Below are 20,027 nucleotides of genomic sequence, written 5' to 3' on the forward strand. Positions count from 1 at the left end.
CAGCCCACTTGTTCCATGTGGGATTTGTTGTTCCCCCTTGTCATCCTATAACACTGACCTTCCAGTGTTTGTACTGAGAGGTGTTTTTTGAACAATTGTTCTCTATTTACATTGCACAGGATCTGTATTATAGTGACCGTGCAGTGTTATTATGGCCTGTACTAATATCCTGTCTGCTATATAGCAGATACTGTGTGATGTAAATACTGAAGGGGCCCCCACACAGTACAATCTGCTCTACAGTGGCCCCCACACAGTATTATATGCTCTATTTTGGGCCACTACACAGTATTATATGCTCCACAGTAGGCCCCCCCACATAGTGTTATATGCTTCACAGTAGGCCCCCCACATAGTGTTATATGCTTCACAGTAGCCCCACACACAGTATTATATGCTCCACAGTAGGCCCCCCACATAGTGTTATATGCTTCACAGTAGCCCCACACACAATATTATATGCTCTACAGTAGCCGCCCCCCTTCGCACACACCCATGAAGAGCAGCCGGGTGTCGTCCTCATCCCTGTGTCGGAGCAAAGGTCACAGTCTGCAGTCAGTGTAGGCCAAGGTCTGCACATACAGCTGTACTGGATTCCCCATTAGTGAGCGATGGAGCACTTGCCAACAGAGAGGGTTCTGAGTGCCCTCTCTGGCACGCGTGCCATAGGTTCGCCATCATGGATATAGACTGATCAGTAAGACGTTAACCTTATCATATCACATCAATAAGACACTGATTTTGTGTGTGTGGGGGGGGGGGAATGTCCTATTACAGGGACGCAGTGAGGTTTGGTCCTGTGGTGTTCCCCTGGCGCCTCTTCCTTCCGGTTACTGCCAGTCCTGGTTGCCACATGATATTCATCACATGCCCATCTTCTTACTGATCTTGGGTCTTGCATGACCCCTTGTTTTACTACTTTTCAATTCTTGGAATTAGATTTCTGGAGATGATCAGTGGATTGCAGGATTTATTCCGATGTCATATTAGGGGTCGGCAAGGATATTCCCTAATACAGGGTAATTGGTATCTGCCTCGTGGGGAAGGGGGGGGGGTTGCCTTTCTCTAGATCCATGCTGTAGGGTTAGGCTTGATAGGACATACATCCTTCATCAACCTTTATTAACTATATAACCATGATAACGGGTCGCTGGTTTTAACATTTGTTTCTCCCCTTAGATGGGAAGAATCGGGATGCCCTGAGTCCTTCTGTGAGACCCCCTGGTTCTGGATGGAGCAGTATGGCAGGGATCGCTCAGTGCTGGCAGGGAGTGGTTCGGAAACAGGTAGGTACTGCTCTGGGGTTGCCAGGGATTGGCATGCCCACCAGGTCTGGGTTTAATTCTCTTTGTGTCCACCAGGTGCAGCGATTTTTAGAGATGTCCTGGAATGATGTGGATCTGGTTCCCCGGTTCTGCTCCATGTACCAGACTCTTAGACGTGCCATGGACGAGATGTTTGGACAACAGACACGGTTCTTATTGTCACTGCGCCAGGGCTTCTGTGAGGGGCTGTTACAGCTGTCATTTCTGACCGCGCTGCATGTGAGTCTGTGTGGCCCCTCCCTTGGCATTATACATTGTGACCCTCTTTAGTTTCTTTACATGGTGTAGCCCCTCTCTTGGCTGTACACGGTGTGGCCCCTCTCTTGGCTGTACATGGTGTGGCCCCTCTCTTGGCTGTACATGGTGTGGCCCCTCTCTTGGCTGTACATGGTGTGGCCCCTCTCTTGGCTGTACATGGTGTGGCCCCTCTCTTGGCTGTACATGGTGTGGCCCCTCTCTTGGCTGTACATGGTGTGGCCCCTCTCTTGGCTGTATACGTTGTTTCTCACTTCCAGCCTGGTTTTTATATATTGCAGGTTACAGAACAGTTTGCTCGCTATATAGATCGGCTAATAACTGCGATTCGTGCGGATTCTTCTGATCTCCGATCCCTGGAGCAGCTCCAGCAGTTCTTGGACTTTGTGCTGTTCTTGTCTGATCTAGAACTGGCCAATTCTTTTGAGCATTTTTACAGGTCAGAAAATTCTCCTGTTTCCTACGATGCTCTGTGCTGCTGTTTCTAGGCCCTGGATCCCATGGTGGATGCTTTGTGTTGCAGGCATTACCTGGCGGACCGACTTCTCTCTCTCGGACCCTGCTGGCTGGAGAACTCTGTGGCCGACCACATAGGAATTTGTTTCCCAAACCGATTTCCTCAACAAATGCTGAAAAACCTGCAGGAGGCGAAAGATCTGGAGAGAGAGGAACATCTGTACAGGCTGCAGGAGCGAGATCGAGGGGTCTTATCTGAGGAGGTGGATGAGGAGGACGAGGAGATGGTGAGGAGATGAGGATGGGGACAAGATGGAGAGGAGGAGATGGGGATGAGATGGTGTGGAGATGAGGATAGGGAGAGATAGTGGGGAGAGGGAGATGGCAAGGAGGAGATTGTGAGGAGATGAGGATGGGGACAAGATGGAGAGGAGGAGGAGATGGGGATGAGATGGTGAGGAGGAATAGAAGATAGGGAGCAGGGGAAATGGCAAGGAAGAGAAGGATATGGAGAGATAGTGGGGAGAGTTAGATGGCGAGGAGGAGGAAGATAAGAGGGAGATTGTGAGGAGGAAGTTTGGGATGGAGATGGAAGATTTGGTCAGGAGGATGAGCAGTAGTATTGGAGATGGGTGAGGAGGAAAAGAAGACTGGGAGAAGTAGAGGTATGGTTAGGAGTTGGAAGGGGAGATGATGAGGAACAGATGATAGTGGGGAGGAGATGAGGAGAAAGAGGGGGGTGATGAAGAGGAGGAGGTGAAGATGATGGGGAGAGGGGCTTTTGCTTAATGAGTTTCTGGATGTGGGGAATAGACTGAGAGGAGAGATAAATCCAGTGTGGATATTGCTGCGGTGCGGTGTTCACGTCTCCTCGGCGGTACTGTATGACTGAGGGCCTCATCTATGATGGCGCCTTCTTCTGTATTGTACTTGTCGCTTCTCATTGTGTTTTTCATCTCAAGGTCTTGGAGGAGAGCTCAGTGCTGCAGGATGAGAACATGGAGGATGTTGAGGTCCATATCTCCGTGCTTTCTCCTCGATGCTGGTCTATATCCTGTCTCTGCTACCTGGACAATCCCTCCAAATATTTCCCAGAGACCCTCAGCACCCCGCTGCAGCACTTCACTGACTTCTATACAAAGAGTAAGAGTCTTCTGCTATGTCTCTAGTGCAGACTCCTCATAAGCATGTGTGTGCTGATCATTCCTTGTGCTGTCCTTAGGTCAGACAGCTCTGGCATCGGACCTTACTCAGTCTCGGCGGCTGCAGTGGACTTGGTTGGGGAACGCAGACGTACAGTATGGAGACCTGACGCTCAGAGTCTCCACCCTACAGATGTTCATCTTACTGCTTTTCAACCAGCACGAGGTAAGATGTAGAGCCAACCCCATTTAGCTTTTGCAATATGTCCAGGCTCAGGGTCCATGTAGGTGTTTTGACGTAGACGGGGGGGCTGCTAGTAGTGCAATCTGAGAAGTGGTAAAAGGCCTAAGGCACAGACACATACTTGGTGTAACATAGAGGATGGTTCAGTACAGAGCCATGAGACCTTTACTTTACAGACTGAATGCTGAAATCTAATTAAGTCAACAACCAATAGTCATAGGGAAGATTGTTATGGGGAGTAAGGTTGGTGACCCCAGTGAGTCCACCGGCTCCATGTTACTGGTTATAATAGAGACCAGATCTAGTTTGGAAAGGAAAAATGCAATATAGTGGCCAACCAAGTGTATGAGAGCATGGCCTGAGCCGTGGATGTTATACTAGACTCAGTATAACCATGCGGAAAAACCTTTGTGTATGGATGTTCAGTTATCTGAGACCACAGAGGTGCAGGACAAGGAGTCTGAGGACACCAGTGGCAGAGTCCCAAGCTGAAGGGTCCTGGTGTTGATGTTCTGGCTGTTGGATCTGGTGAAAATTTGGAGATATTGTCAGTATTTGTTTGAAGCTCAACTCCCAGGATGGTTCTCTGCGTCTGCAGTTCAACCTCATTTTAAGGGGCCAAAGCAGTATTTGATGACGGTCTAGGTTATCCAGGGATTTGGGTCTAACTTTACTCTTCTTAAGCAAGAGACTCACTGAATAAGTCAGTTTATTCCTTTTTTTATTTGACTTTTTTTCTCTATTTTACTAGGAGATCCTGGAAGAAACCATTGTTCAGTCTACAGGGGTGGCTGAGACCCTTGTAAGCCAAGCGCTCACACCTCTGACTGTTCCGGGCAGCATCCTGGTGTATAAGGACAAAGGTAAAATGGTCCCAACATCTTCTCATGTCTATGTCTACCTTCTTTCTGTCAAGGATCCCTTCGTGTTGGAGGAATGGTTTCTAAGGGTCTTCATTTTGCAGGGCTCCTGTGTGTGAATGAGGATGGTGCAATGGGACGATCGACAGGGAAGGTTTTAGTGTTGCTGCCCGCACAGACTTACCTCAATGTGGAGGAAGATGAGGGGCGGACTATAGAGAAGAAGAGGAACATCATCCTGTGTCTCATCACGCAGATCATGAAAGTTGAGAAGGAGCTTCATATTGATAACCTGGTGTTCAGGGTAAGAACGGTCCCTGTAGGGTTTGACCAGGGAATATTACATGTCGGGAGAGGAGGTGGTACACCATATCCACTCTTCTGTAGGATGGGTATGGCTTTACCTGCATCGCCTTGTCCAGCCTTACAACTCTATGGTCCTAGGGTTCATAGTGGTGGTAGACGAGCTCCTCTTTACTTTGTCTCTGGCCCTCTCTTCAGGTTATTGAATCATGCCGGAAGACTGATTTTGGGAAGAGTCTGAACTTCCTGAGCTTTAGCTGCAGCCACACGGACGTCCTGTCCTGTATCATGTATCTCATCAGCCAGGGCTATGCCCGACGCAGTGACGAAAGCCCACACATAATAGAGTACCTTTCCCAGGAACCGTCAACCCCACAGAAAGGCAAGGCGCATATCAGTCTCCAGAGCTCAGATAAGAAAAAACTGGAGACGATCACCAAGTCCCCCAGGTAGGAGCGAGCTGTGTGACCAGTCCTGCTGGTTGGGGGTGGTTGTTCCATATTGATCATGGTTTTTTACACAAACTGTATCATTTTAGCTGTGGGGGAGGAGTGGAGCAGGCCGTTCTGGAATCCGTTCTTCTGCCCATGGGGCGCACCCTCAGCCAGGACGAGGCCTGTGCCCTTATGTGTCAGATGGTCGACCAAGTGTCAAACACCCTGAGTGTGACCCCGGACACGGCCCAACATCTGCTCATCCACTGTAAGTGGAACATGGACCAACTTCTTCAGCGCTACACTGAGGATCCCGAGGCTCTTCTCATTGCTTCTGGACTAGCGGTTCAAGAGCCGCACATGCCCGAGAGCCCGCAGCCCACATGCCCGGTGTGCGTGAGCCCACTCAGTCCTCTGGACAAGCCGCCATCTCTGTGCTGCAAGCATTACTGCTGCAAGGTGGGTATCAACCCTGGAGATTATAAGTTTCCTAGATCTTGGCAGATACATTTGTAATGTCTATTATAATCTGACATTGTAAACTTGCAGGAGGGAAGGACTACGTGTCTGTCATTATGGTGGCCCATGAGGATTATGGGAATTACAATGACCGGAGCTTTAGTCTAACACTTGGGGTTCTGCTCTGCTCTTTATTTCACTGCCCTGAGGCATTGCTGAACGACTCTGTACCGCATAAAGAGCTAACAGATGTGGTAGGGACCAGGTCACGTGATCATTATATACAGGGATGTTTGCCCAGCAGCAGACCCCCCAGGTCCTCACATCATGATCGGTTCCGGCTGGCTGTCCTCTCCAGTTCTCTGCTTTATGTTCTGATACTTGGTGTTTTGTACAGAACTGCTGGAATGAATATCTCAGCACCCGAATCGAGCAGAACCTTGTCCTGACCTGCACATGTCCAACCACTGACTGCCTGGCACAGCCGACGTCTGACTTCATCAGGAAAATCATATCCTCCAAGGAGGTGATAGAGAAGGTAGAGTCTCATTTTGGTTGGGTGGTGGTGGCCTCTGGCTTCCCCTTGTGATGACTGGAACCTATAGATGTGTATAGATGACTGAAGCTGTCTCTTGTGCGCTCTCTCTCTACTGTAGTATGAGAAATCTTTGCTACGTGGATTTGTAGAAAGTTGCTCTAATCTGACGTGGTGCACAAACCCCCAAGGGTGTGACCGTATCCTGTGCAAGGAAGGCTTAGGGAGCGGGGCTGCCTGTGCTAAGTGCTCCTGGATGTCCTGTTTTAACTGCAGTTTCCCTGAGGTAAGTTACATTCTCGGCAGTGTCAGCGTCAATAGTGGTCAGAGCCTCACCGCCCCTCATCTCCCCCTCAGGCCCACTACCCGGCCAGCTGCAGCCATATGTCTCAGTGGATGGACGATGGAGGATTCTATGAGGGGATGACCCTGGAAGCGCAGAGCAAACACCTGACCAAGCTCATATCCAAGCATTGCCCCAGTTGCCAAGCTCCTATTGAGAAGAATGAGGGCTGCCTGCAGTAAGTGATACTCTCTGGTCAGGTACACCCCTCCCCACAGCCATTATTACATCTTATGGCCTGTTTCTTACCTATGCAGTATGACCTGTGCCAAATGTAACCATGGATTTTGTTGGCGCTGCCTAAAGCCCTGGAAGCCTACCCACAAGGACTATTACAACTGCTCCGCCATGGTAAGTAGGAGTCTCTCTGAACCTGTGGCTACATTTTACAGATAGAGGCCATGAGTTGCTGAGGGATGTGCCACTGACTCCCCATAGATTTGTGGCCCGGCCATCTGCGTTGCTGTATTTTTTCTGACTTCAGCAGTCTTGGTATGTCTGGGGATGATGATGATGACGACGTACTTTTTCTGGATATAGGTCAGTAAAGCTGCCCGCCAGGAGAAGAGATTCCAGGATTATAATGAGAGATGCACATTCCAGCATCAATCCAAGGTATGTCGGGGATGGGTGATAGAGCTACATTTGTCATTCAGGAATAGTCCTTGTATGTAAAGAAATTCTAACATGGATGGACCTGCTCAGGAGCCCCCACAACAGGGCAGAGATGACAGTAGGCCGGAAATCTGGCTCGAGACATCTTGGTATTGCCTATTTGTCTGTTGGCTACCATTTGGTATCGTGTTTTTCTTGTCTGACTGGCTAAAGCTTTAATTTGGGCTGAGGCTCCGTTACGTGTGACAGCGAGAATGTCAGGCCTGGGTGTCCTTGTTGTTGGAAGTAACACTAAAGGCAGAAAAAAACCCATCTTCTTTCCCTTGTTCCATTTTGGGTGATGTGACCGGAGAATGTAACGTCATGCCCTGCCCTGTCAAGTGGAATCTGCACTACTGCCACTTCGATCATCTGATCTTTAGGGGTCTGGCATGTTGGACCAACGCCGATCTAATGTTGTTGCATACAATCCTGAAGTAATATACATGACTGAAGATGTCATGTATAGTGTCCAAATATTACCGACATGCAAAAGTAAAATCCCAACACCTAAATAATACATTATACAGTGCAAGTAATGAAGTTCAGTGCACAAATACACCTATATAGTGCTCAGATAAATATGACTGCCACAGAGTACCAAATATTACTGTATAAAAGTAGGGACACCCCACACATCCTATGTTCATATGATTTACTTATTTTTTTTTTCCTTGAAGGATTTTGCTGTGTCTTTGAGAAATCGGCTGTGTGTCCTCAATGAGGAACCTGCCCTGCGTACGCTGAGCCTTCTCATAACCGCCTGCAAGGTTCTGGAGTTGAGTCGCAAGGTAAGAGCAGAGATCACATATGACCTACAGGGGGCAGTCCCCATCATGTTCTGCAGGCTGTGTATGAGATTTTTCCCTTTGTAATATTTCGGTCTAATCATGTGCCACTTGTGTGTGATGTTATTCCCGTGTGGGGGGGGGGGGGGGGGGGCGGTGTTCCGGTTGGGGAGTGGATGTTTCCAGTATATACTGGTTGTATGTGATGGTATCGATCCGGTGGGAAGCTGGTGGTGTTCTGGTATATCCAGGTTGTATATGGTGATGGTCAGATGGGGAGTGGGTGTTATTGCAGTATATGCAGGTTGTATGTGGTGGTGTTCATCCAGTGGGGAGCGGGTGTAATATGCAGGTTGTATGTGGTGGGAATTATTTCAGTGTATCCAGGTCCTATGTGGTGGTGAAGATCAGGTGGCTAGCGGGTGTTCTTCTAGTATATCCAGGTTGTATGTGGTGGTGTTGTCTTGCAGGTCCTCGGTTACTCCTGTGTATACAGTTATTATAATCAGGATTCGGAGCGGCTCGATGTATTGGAGTCTCAAACAGAAAACTTGGAGTATCACGTGAACGCTCTTCAGATTCTGCTTGGTGAGAACGTGCTGTAGACATTGAGTATCTTTCTGGTCGGGACCATGGTTCATAGTATTGGGACTTCTTGTATGATGGGTTGTCAGTATCTCTCCCTCGTTTTCACAGAGTACAGCCTTCTCCAAAGTGAGGACCTTGCCTGCTCAGTGCGGCTCCTGAGTCCTGACAAGTACAACAGTGCACTGGAACTGGTCAGAAGGGTCCAGGAGAGACTGAATGGCATCTTACAGCACTCCACCCAGGTAAGCAACTAATACTACAAACCTCACCCACCAGGGGCTGTGTAACCATTGACAGAGCTTCAATTCTGTGCCTTCTATCCTGTAGACATGGGCAGAATTGTCCTTCTACACAGCCCGCTGATGTGAGGAGCTCCTATACTGGGATGCAAAGTTTAGATATGGATGGGTCTATCCCAGGGGTAGGGAACGTACGGCTCTCCAGCTGTTGCAAAACTACAACTCCCAGCATGCATACTGGCTCTGCTGTTCTGGGAACTCCCATGGAAGTGAATGGAGCATGCTGGGAGTTGTAGTTTCACAGCAGCTGGAGAGCCAAAGGTTCCCTACCCCTGGTCTATCCTTTTGGGGTGTAACGAGTAGTGATAGATGGGGCTATCTTCCTGGGTTGCAATGTGTAGAAAGGAAAGAGCGATCGTTTCGTAGTAAAATGTGTATCAATAGACCGGACTTTACTCCCAGGGTGTTGACGTGGACAGGGCTATCCTCCTGAGGTGTGACCTATAGTGATGGATGGGGCTATCCTCCTGAGATCTGACCTGTAGTAATGGATTTGGGGCATATATGACATGTAGACTTCTTCCTACAGGACTTCTGTGTCGGATTCCTTTCTGATCCCGATGAGAAGGGAATGAAAGATTCCAATGTGGCAGACGTTGCGAACTTCTCCGGAGGCACCGAGTAAGATCCTTAGATCCTGCGTACTGGTCTCTAGTTTTATACTTATCCTTCTTTTATCGATAAAGCTTCGATAAGGTGACATGTTCCTGGGTCATTTGATCTGTAGTGTTGGGACAACAGGAAGAAGAGTGTTGGATCTTCGCCATAAGGTCGTCTTCCACAATGCTTTTCATGGTAGAGCTGTAATGTATCCTCTCCATGCTGCTCCTGCTTGCTCACTTCTTCGTGTTCAGTCCTACTCTCATTATTTGGCTTCGTCTGGTGTCTGAGATGCATCAGGTTTACTCCTTCCTAGTCCCTGTGAACTTTTTCATGTCATCATCTTTATTTTTCATCAGTAGTCCTGTCTGGCCAAGTATACCAGCCATATTAAAGCCTCAATCACCGCTGACCCTAGTACGCTGTTTAGACATAGAATGTACCTAAACAGTAATGTCACTTCAGATATTCGGCTTCAGAGCTGTACTCACAATTCTGCTGGTTAATATTGGAAATGGTGAGCAAGCTTGTTTACCCTCCGTATGAGATGACTCTACATTCCCCAGAATATCAATAGCCAGATCAAGCTTTGCCCACACGCCTCAAACACTTGGAGAATTCAGCTCTGAAGCTGAATAATAGTGAATGCAGCTCCGGAATATACATTACTAGCTGGTACCCGCGACTTCGTCTGCGGTGATTGTAGCAGTGGGTATATACAGGCGCGGGTAAGGTTTTCGTACTGTGTATAAGGTATGGGATATAAAATGTAACTGTGTATCTTGTAGTTGCTGTAATTCTGAGAGCACATGAGACTTTTGTGTTGAATGTAATTTGTATTTCAGCCGCTATACGGTGTTGGTATAAACTGTACATAGTGACTTTGGGACAGAAGTATTTCAGGTTAATATACTTCGATATACGACATTGTATGATTTGTTATTTTCCGCCAGTACATGTAAGTTTTGGGCACAGGATACTCTTGAGCAGCCACATAAAGTCTGGCCCTGTGCATGACAGTTTAGTAACTCCATGTGCCTCTTATTAATAGTAATTAACCCCATCATGTCCCTCACATTAACCCCAGTGTAAGAGTTACTGATAGAGATGAGCGAGTACTGTTGGGATCAGCCGATCCGAACAGCACGCTCGCATAGAAATGAATGGACGTAGCCGGCACGCGGGGGGTTAAGCGCGCTAGCTACGTCCAAGCGGAAGTACCAGGTGCATCCATTCATTTCTATGGAGCGTGCTGTTCAGATCGGCTGATCCCAACAGTACTCGCTCATCTCTAGTTACTGATATGTGAGAGACTTGGAGGTAATAATTAAGTATCTTCATTACTGAGGTCTTTTATTAGTACCTCCATGTGTCTCACATATTAGTAACCTTTATATGGGGCACACAGGGGTTAATATGAGGGACATGATGGGGGTTATTCCTATTAATGTGAGATACATGGAGTTACTAACACTAAACTAATAACCCCGTGCCTGACATTAATGAGAATAGGAAGTAAAGGAAGGGAGCTGTGTGTTTCTTACTTTGTTTGCTAGCAGCTTCGGCAGGAGCTATCACTATAGCAGGCAGAGACTTGAGCGATTAAGCTCCACCCCCTGGGTTTCCTGCACCCCTCTCAAATAGGAGTGTCCTTATGCCTCAGCTCTAGCAGAGACTTCATTTAACTCTTGCAGGTCCTGTGCTGCTGGCATGCCAGTGAAATATGGCAGGAGTGCCACTCTTGGCATGTGTGCCAGGGGTTGCTGACCTCTGCTGTAGGGGGTAATATGAATTTTGTGGCTTGCTATGGTCCAAAGTGTGAGATTGCAGAGATAGTGATGTGAGTTTGGGTTTTGTGGGGGTCCTGGGAAAAACGTATGTGCGCTATTGTGACGAAAAGTAGCCTATTGCGCAATCGAGTGTAGGGACTATGTTTGTGGAAAATTTCAGCCAAATCGGTGGAGCGGTTTTTGCGTGATTGACCGCCAAACATCCGAACATCCAAAGGACCCTGGGAAAACGTATGTGCGCTATTGTGACGAAAAGTAGCCTATTGCGCAATCGAGTGTAGGGACTATGTTTGTGGAAAATTTCAGCCAAATCGGGGTCCAAAGTGTGTGAGATTGCAGAGATAGTGATGTGAGTTTGGGGTTTGTGGGGGTCCTGGGAAAAACGTATGTGCGCTATTGTGACGAAAAGTAGCCTATTGCGCAATGGGGTGTATTAACTATGTTTGTGGAAAATTTCAGCCAAATCGGTCAAGCGGGTTTTGCGTGATTGACTAACAAACATCCGAACACACAAACCCACAAACATCCAAACTCACAAACTTTCACATTTATAATATTAATAGGATGTAACTCAGTTATTTTGCTAGGGGGTGGCTTTAATGTTATGACGGGTGTTGTATGATCTGTATAATGGGGTTCAGAAGCGATTGTGGCTTTATGACACTTTACTGTGGTCCCATCTCATGGCACAGAAAACTATACATATGTCCCTCTATAGTGCAGCTTCATGCTCTCTAAATCTGGTGGACAGGCCCAGTGGAGTCCTGGTGAAGTGACGTAACCCTACATGGTGCCTTCTTGTGGATGACCTGGTATCTGATAATGATTTGTCTCTCCTCTTCCCCCTCCTCAGTAATATCGAAGATGTGTCTGACTCTGTGGATAGCGCTGGCGAGCAGGATGATGACGACGACGACGATGATGAAGAGGATGACGATTATGTTCCGGAGTGGAATGTAGAATACGATGGTGAACTGGATGAAGACGATTTCTCGTACGATGAAGATGATGATTCCGAGAACTTGGAGCCGGACTCCTTCATCTTTGAGGATTATGATGGAGAAGTCTACAAGTGACCCTTCCCCTTTTTCATTTCAGTGGTGGGTTGCTCTCACAATAAGCCACTTATGTTTCACCATGCGCCTCTACTACCCCCTTCCCCCCCATGTGCCTGGGTGGTGATCACGTGGAGCGGTGCATGGCTAATTCCTGATAATTCACCAATTGCCTCCGGTCCGAATGGCGGAGCTGGATTACTATAAACCTTTATATTTATAATTAAGAGTTATTTTTATTAATCCCGTTTATGTTCAGTCTCATTGTGATACCCCACTGTTAACTGATAGTGGGGGGGGGGGAGGGGTCTGGCGGGTAAAGTTTGGTGAGAGGCGGTGCAGCCGGAAATATCTGCAGTTCCTCAAAAAATCTGTTCTGCTTGTTTATTAAAGTTGCAGCTAAGCTGTTAAGTTGTCGGGGATCTGTGTTTATTGGGTGTGTGCGAGAGAATGAGGAGCAGTAAAGGGGAGCAAGTGTGCCTGCTTCTGTCTACGACCAGTACACCGACTGCTAGACCAAATGTACAGTCCTATGAAAAAGTTTGGGCACCCCTATTAATCTTAATCATTTTTTGTTCTAAATATTTTGGTGTTTGCAACAGCCATTTCAGTTTGATATATCTAATAACTGATGGACACAGTAATATTTCAGGATTGAAATGAGGTTTATTGTACTAACAGAAAATGTGCAATATGCATTAAACCAAAATTTGACCGGTGCAAAAGTATGGGCACCCTTATTTTATTGATTTGAATTCCCCTAACTACTTTTTACTGACTTACTGAAGCACAAAATTGGTTTTGTAACCTCAGTGAGCTTTGAACTTCATAGCCAGATGTATCCAATCATAAGAAAAGGTATTTAAGGTGGCCAATTGCAAGTTGATCTCCTATTTGAATCTCCTCTGAAGAGTGGCATCATGGGCTACTCAAAACAACTCTCAAATGATCTGAAAACAAAGATTGTTCAACATAGTTGTTCAGGGGAAGGATACAAAAAGTTGTCTCAGAGATTTAACCTGTCAGTTTCCACTGTGAGGAACATAGTAAGGAAATGGAAGACCACAGGGACAGTTCTTGTTAAGCCCAGAAGTGGCAGGCCAAGAAAAATATCAGAAAGGCAGAGAAGAAGAATGGTGAGAACAGTCAAGGACAATCCACAGACCACCTCCAAAGAGCTGCAGCATCATCTTGCTGCAGATGGTGTCACTGTGCATCGGTCAACTATACAGCGCACTTTGCACAAATAGAAGCTGTATGGGAGAGTGATGAGAAAGAAGCCGTTTCTGCACGCATGCCACAAATAGAGTCGCCTGAGGTATGAAAAAGCACATTTGGACAAGCCAGCTTCATTTTGGAAACAAAAATTGAGTTGTTTGGTTATTAAAAAAAAAAGGCGTTATGCATGGCGTCCAAAAAGAAACAGCATTCCAAGAAAAACACATGCTACCCACTGTAAAATTTGGTGGAGGTTCCATCATGCTTTGGGGCTGTGTGGCCAATGCCGGCATCAGGAATCTTGTTAAAGTTGAGAGTCGCATGGATTCCACTCAGTATCAGCAGATTCTTGAGAATAATGTTCAAGAATCAGTGACGAAGTTGAAGTTACGCCGGGGATGGATATTTCAGCAAGACATATATCCAAAACACCGCTCCAAATCCTCAGGCATTCATGCAGAGGAACAATTACAATGTTCTGGAATGGCCATCCCAGTCCCCAGACCTGAATATCATTGAACATCTGTGGGATGATTTGAAGCGGGCTGTCCATGCTCGGCGACCATCTAACTTAACTGAACTTGAATTGTTTGTCCAAAATACCTTTATCCAGGATCCAGGAACTGATTAAAAGCTACAGGAAGCGACTAGAGGCTGTTATCTTTGCAAAAGGAGGATCTACTAAATATTAATGTCACTTTTCTGTTGAGGTGCCCATACTATTGCACCGGTCAAATTTTGGTTTAATGTATATTGCACATTTTCTGTTAGTACAATAAACCTCATTTCAATCCTGAAATATTACTGTGTCCATCAGTTATTAGATATATCAAACTGAAATGGCTGTTATAAACACTAAAATATTTAGAACTAAAAATGATTAAGATTAATAGGGGTGCCCAAACTTTTTCATAGGACTGTATATGCGTTCTCTCTTACAATCTGTGTTTCCACTATGGCCAATAGGAGCATAGAGTTCACCATCCAGTCTATACACCACCACCACGTCCCCTGCAGATCCTCATATTCCTGCCGGAGCCAACTGGTTGCTATTACTGCAGTGGCGTCCAGATCAGCTATGGCTGTACAGTATGGATAACCATCCTCCAGTTGCCCTGTAAGGCCGCATTCACACTGTGTTTTAAAGCCAAGATGATTGCCATAAGTAAATGCAATAAAGAGTTGACTTAAAAGTTTTCTGTTTAAGGATTTGGCATAAGAATATTGTTTCGATACAATTCTGTCTTAAAGGGGTTATCCAGTAGCTTATTTTGGCCGGGTTCTACTTGCTTTCTGTTTACGACTTTGGTTCAAGTAGTCGGAAGAGTTGCTTGGGTAGATACACCTCTTCGGCCACGTTCACACATGCACACTATAGATCATTGTAATAGTCAAGGAAGTCCTTATAACTCAGATACTGCCAGTGAATACAGGAGCAGAGGTGGACCCTCGTGAGATTAATCTGAAATAGTCAATTTCAGCCATTTTTTTGGAGATGATCATTTTGATCAAAGGCAGATTTTTGACCAGACACTTTAATTATTTCAGACCTATAACTTAACCTACACCCAAAACTGACCCATACCGGAGCTCCGGGGCTTGCCTTCAGCTCTGCACTGCATCAAAATGCTGCGTCTGCACCAATGCACACATTTGGGGAATTTACTATTCCATTGAAACCAGAAAATTGTCCTAGATGTGGCACATCTTTTGGCCCAATTTCCACCCTGACGTCATTTTTCCAACTCCCATATCACTTTTGTGATATGTGGACAGACCAAGGTAGGGCAGAGAGATGTCAGTCTGCCTCATCCACTACCACTCAGCAGCTGAAGATTTACCAGAAATCTGTGCCCGGTCCCGACTAACTTAGATTTTGTTTTTTGGCCTACCGGACTTATGGCTTGAAAGAATTATTAAAGAGGACCAATTGTCCCAATTATGTCAGTTTCCGAGCTTTAAATATGGCACCCATGCCAGGAGCTGCTAGCCAAGTGGGTAACCTAGCCATGGAGGCTCTGCTGTTTCACAAACCAGAGTCTAGGCAGTAGTGCCTGTGATCAGAGACAGGTCTATTTCCAGGCACTTACACCCTCAGGTGTCATGGTCAGATGTGTCTGCAGCACCTGAGAACTTCAAGATCACAAGAGCCATGTGGTTGTGATGGTATTCGGAATCCTTCTTAAGGCTCCGCCATAGTACGAGGGTAGTCTGAAAAGTTTCTGACCTCCACATGTAGATGGCAACACTCGTCAACCAAAGTTAGGGAATTTGTTCGCGCATGCATTGGCATTTACTCACAAAAATTTCAGCCATTTTGCAAAAGCGTTTTTTCTTTGACAGTCGTCGTGAGTCGATGCGAGTGATTTTGTGAAAATGGATAAAATCGAATATCGAGCTGTCATCAGATATTTGTTTTTGAAAGACAATACACCTTCACAAATTAAAGACGAGTTGGATGCTGTGTAAGAGAACTCTGCACCATCATGTACCACCGTCAAATTTTGGGCAGCTGAATTTAAACGTGGCCGTAACAGCTTGGTTGACGATGACCGTTCGGGACGGCCAAAAACTGCAACCACGAACGAAAACATTGCTCAAGTTTACCAAATGGTGGTAGAGAACCGTCGAATGAAGGTTAGAGAGATAGCAGAGATTCTCTAGCACCATTTGGTAAACTTGAGCAATGTTTTTGTTCGTGGTTGCAGTCTTTGGCCGTCCCGAATGGTCATCGTCAACCAAGCTGTTACGGCCACGTTTAAATTCATCTGCCCAAAATTTGACGGTGGTCGTATGGTCGTATCCACTGAAAACCAATCAAGACAACAAACCTGTGACCTTAAGATATTTAGAGAAAATCTTTAAAACTCTGCAAAATATTTAATTACTTATATTTGCAAAAATGTTTCACTTTTAATGATCTACAAATTTGAAAATAGTTATGTACATGAAATCCCCCTTTAAGAATACCAGGACATTACATCCTGATGTTCTTCAGCATTGAACGTGCAGCAGCAAAGAGCGGCCTAGACAAGAGCAATAGATAGCGGCAGATCTGACTTTGTGTTTTACACCTGTGCTTTAGTATTAGGAAAATGTTTGTTCTCGTACCATGTTAGCCAGTGGGTAGGAAATATAAAAAAACAAAAAACTTGATAGTCTTCAGTAGTTGATACCTTTTTAATGGCTAACTAATAATGATGACAGATTACAACGTTTCGGAACTCTCGGGTCCTTTCTCAAGTAAATTTAAAACATTTCTGAAGGCTGCATATTTATGTACAAAAGGACACATAAGGATAGAATTCTTGGAGGAAGGGGGGTAGAGGGTTGTTAGTCATTGGTACAAAACAATGTAAACACTTACAGGTCCTTATCAGTTCTCAGGGTCTCAGGTCAGTGATTTCTGTAAAATGACACAAAACCATGTGACAGATTTAGCCTCTTCTCTAGTGTTTGAAGCAGGGTCATAAGTTTATACTCATAAATCCGACGTTCTTTCTTTGATTTGAAATTCCCTCTTAAAACCAAAATTTTCATGTGATCGGTGATATTATGATCCTCATTGCAGAAATGTTTTGATACGGGAAGGTCCAGCCTTCGTTCTCTAATTGTATGGCGATGTGAATTCATACGCATTCTAAGCTGCTGTCCAGTCTCTCCAACATACAGATTTCAGTGGAATATTTGGTGCACATTATTAAATACACTACATTAGGTGTGCTGCAGGTGAACGTACCTGGGATTTCATATTCCCTGTTAGAGTTTGGTATCTCTATCCTGTCAGTAGTTACTATGTGCGGGCAGGTTTTGCACCTTTTCAGTCCACATGGAAATGTTCCTGTGTTAGTTGGAGGTGACCGTGAGCTGCTAACAACCATATTCCTGAGGTTTGGTGGCTGTCTGTAGCACAGGAGAAGGGGGGTCTGGAAATATGGATTTTAGATGGTGGTCTTTTTGTAGTAGTGGATGTAACTTGCGTGTGATTCCTCTCAGCGTCTCCAGGTGTTGTATGTGACGACCAGGGGCACCCGATTGTTTTCCTGTTTGGTATTGTATTTTAATAAATCCGATCTTGGTATTCTGGTGGCCCTGGTGATTTGGTTACCAATTGTTCTTGGATGGTAACCCTGCCTCAAGAATGTGTTTTTGAGGCCCCCAAGGTGTTCATCTCTATCTGCAGGGTTTGAACATATGCGATGGTACCTGATGGCCTGGCTGTAGACAATGGAATTCTTTATGTGTTTCGGATGAAAGCTATCCCATCTTAGGTAGGTTGGTCGGTCAATCGGCTTTCAATACAGCGATGTCTCTATTTTGTTGTCCTGTATCTTGATGACTGCGTCCAGGAAGTTTATTTCAGAGAAGGAGTGATTGAGCGTCAGGTTGATGGTGGGATGGAACTGGTTGAATTGTTCATGGAAGGTTTTCAGCTGTTGTTCAGACCCAGTCCAAATGATTAAGATATCGTCAATGAAACGGTAGTAGGCCAGAGGCCTAGTGGTGCAGGTGAAGAGGAAGTCACTCTCAAGCTTGGCCATGAAGAGATTAGCGTACTGTGGCGCCATTTTGCTCCCCATTGTGGTGCCGGTCTGCTGTAAATAGATGCAATCACCAAAGGAGAAGTAATTGTGGGTGAGGATGAATTTTGTGAGTTTCACCACCGATTCAGCGTTCATACCTCGCTTTTCCATGAAAAACTGGCAGGCATTTATACCGTCCTGGTGTGGGATGTTGGAGTACAAGGATTCTACATCCATGGTGGCCAGGATGGTTCCATCTGGAAGGGGACCTATAGTGGATAGTTTATTTAATAGGTCTGTGGTGTCCTGAAGGTAGCTGGCTGTATCCTTCACTAAGGGTTTGAGGATGCCCTCCACCCATCCAGAAATCTGTTCAGTGAGAGTCCCCACACATGATATGATCGGTCTCCCTGGGTTCCCCGGTTTGTGCAGTTTTGGAAGCATATAAAAGGTCCCCGTTCTTGGACTTGTTGGTATGAGGCTGCTTAGGCCTTTGGCTCCATCAGTTAGGCCAGAGATAACCTTTTTCAGTTTTTTAGAGTATTCCACTGTGGGGTCTGAATCCAATTTGGAGTAGTAGTGTGTGTCATTCAGTTGTCTGTGTGCTTCCTGTATGTAGTCTGATGTGTTCATCATGACTATGGCGCCACCTTTGTCCGCTGGTTTAATGATGATGTCGTTGTTATTTCTCAGGGATTGTATGGCCCTTCTTTCCTGGGCACTGATGTTATACGGCAGTCTTTTGTTTGTATCCAGTATAGTGGATTTGACCATGTGTCTGAAACAGTCTATATAATTATCCAGAACAAAATTTCGTCCAGTTGGAGGTGTCCAATCAGATGTCTCCTTTTTTGTTAAGATTTGAACCTCTGAAGGGGTAGGTTGGGTCTCCTCTGTGTCATGAAAATATTCTCTCAGGCGCAGCCTCCTGAAAAAATCCTCCATGTCACTCCATAGTTCAATTTTATCCCTGGTTTTAGAAGGACAAAATGAGAGTCCCCTGGAGAGTACCCCAAATTCTGCTTTGGTGGGTTCATAGGTGGAGAGATTGATCACACAGTTCGGTGTTTCCAAATCCGCATGTGAGTGATCCTGGTTGTTGTTAGATATATATTTTGCTTTGTGTGTATTCTTGTAGAATCCTGCATCACGTCTCAGTCTGTGGAGTTTCTTTCGCTTATTGAGGATTAGAGATATCCGCAGTTTCTCATAGTATTGTAGTAATGTTATCCTGGAATTTTCTTCGATATTGTTCCATTTTGTTTTAATCTCCATTTGGATTTTGCTCTTGATGCTGTAGAAGTGATGCATGAGGTGGTTCCTCAGTCTCTCTGAAGTTCTGTAACACAAGTTTTGTGCATAGTGAGTATTGTAGGTATATAAGATGGGGTTTGTGAGCCTGAGTCCTTATGGAATTAATTTCTCTTTTTTGCATTTAGATAGAAAAAAGATGTCGCTGTCCGGTTGTGCCAGTTTCTTCAGAATTGTCTTTAGGTCCATAAAAATCCGGTAGATTCTGGTATCCTCCATTTAGTATAAGGAAAATGTTTGTTCTCGTACCGTGTTAGCCAGTGGGTAGGCAATATAAAAAACAAAAAACTTAATAGTCTTCAGTAGTTGATACCTTTTTAATGGCTAACTAATAATGGTGACAGATTGCAACGTTTCGGAACTCTGTATCCCACTTTAGGTAATGCACTCGTGTAGATTTGTGCTACATCATGCAGAACACTGAGAATAGCAAGAAAACCGCTGCAGGACCTTCCTCTACTCAGCACTAAACAATGCAAGACCATTTATCTCTAACATAATCAATGCAGAAAAGAAAAATTGAGAAATCATGGGTGCGATTGATATTACGGAGACCAATATTGGAATCCAAGAATTTATGTCAAGGTTCCATTCTTCAACACCATAGGCCATATAACAAACTAGGAAGAATGATGCGGCAAACATCAGGTCCAAACTGTGAAAATAAAGACAAAAATACCAATAAAAAAGTCGTGATAATTTAGTTTTTCTAGATTAATTCTTTTTGAATGACTCCATTACAGTTTTAAAACAATAGAAATATGATATAAAATGAGAGTATAATTGTCATTCAAATAAATCACAATATCAATATATGAAAATAAAAGCCAAAGCTAACACAACCC

The 20,027-nt window shown here is 45.3% G+C and overlaps 1 protein-coding gene across 3 annotated transcripts in view; it reads left to right on the forward strand.

The window, feature by feature from the left end:
- CUL9 (cullin 9) overlaps positions 1-12,420 on the forward strand; it is a 28,311-nt gene extending 15,891 nt beyond the window's left edge. For all 3 annotated transcript variants that reach the window (XM_075267282.1, XM_075267284.1, XM_075267283.1), the window contains exons 22-41: positions 1,180-1,286; positions 1,362-1,544; positions 1,862-2,019; positions 2,104-2,323; positions 2,999-3,179; positions 3,259-3,404; positions 4,174-4,285; positions 4,387-4,586; positions 4,784-5,034; positions 5,124-5,478; positions 5,876-6,016; positions 6,135-6,299; positions 6,371-6,534; positions 6,614-6,707; positions 6,897-6,971; positions 7,691-7,801; positions 8,269-8,386; positions 8,495-8,628; positions 9,215-9,306; positions 11,929-12,420. In XM_075267282.1, the coding sequence (XP_075123383.1) occupies positions 1,180-1,286; positions 1,362-1,544; positions 1,862-2,019; positions 2,104-2,323; positions 2,999-3,179; positions 3,259-3,404; positions 4,174-4,285; positions 4,387-4,586; positions 4,784-5,034; positions 5,124-5,478; positions 5,876-6,016; positions 6,135-6,299; positions 6,371-6,534; positions 6,614-6,707; positions 6,897-6,971; positions 7,691-7,801; positions 8,269-8,386; positions 8,495-8,628; positions 9,215-9,306; positions 11,929-12,151 (3,230 nt within the window). In that variant the 3' untranslated portion in view covers positions 12,152-12,420. The remainder of the gene's footprint in view (positions 1-1,179; positions 1,287-1,361; positions 1,545-1,861; positions 2,020-2,103; positions 2,324-2,998; positions 3,180-3,258; positions 3,405-4,173; positions 4,286-4,386; positions 4,587-4,783; positions 5,035-5,123; positions 5,479-5,875; positions 6,017-6,134; positions 6,300-6,370; positions 6,535-6,613; positions 6,708-6,896; positions 6,972-7,690; positions 7,802-8,268; positions 8,387-8,494; positions 8,629-9,214; positions 9,307-11,928) is intronic.
- The last annotated feature ends 7,607 nt before the right edge of the window (positions 12,421-20,027 follow it).

This window comes from Leptodactylus fuscus, chromosome 3, assembly GCF_031893055.1.
Source record: "Leptodactylus fuscus isolate aLepFus1 chromosome 3, aLepFus1.hap2, whole genome shotgun sequence".
Taxonomy (NCBI): domain Eukaryota; kingdom Metazoa; phylum Chordata; class Amphibia; order Anura; family Leptodactylidae; genus Leptodactylus; species Leptodactylus fuscus.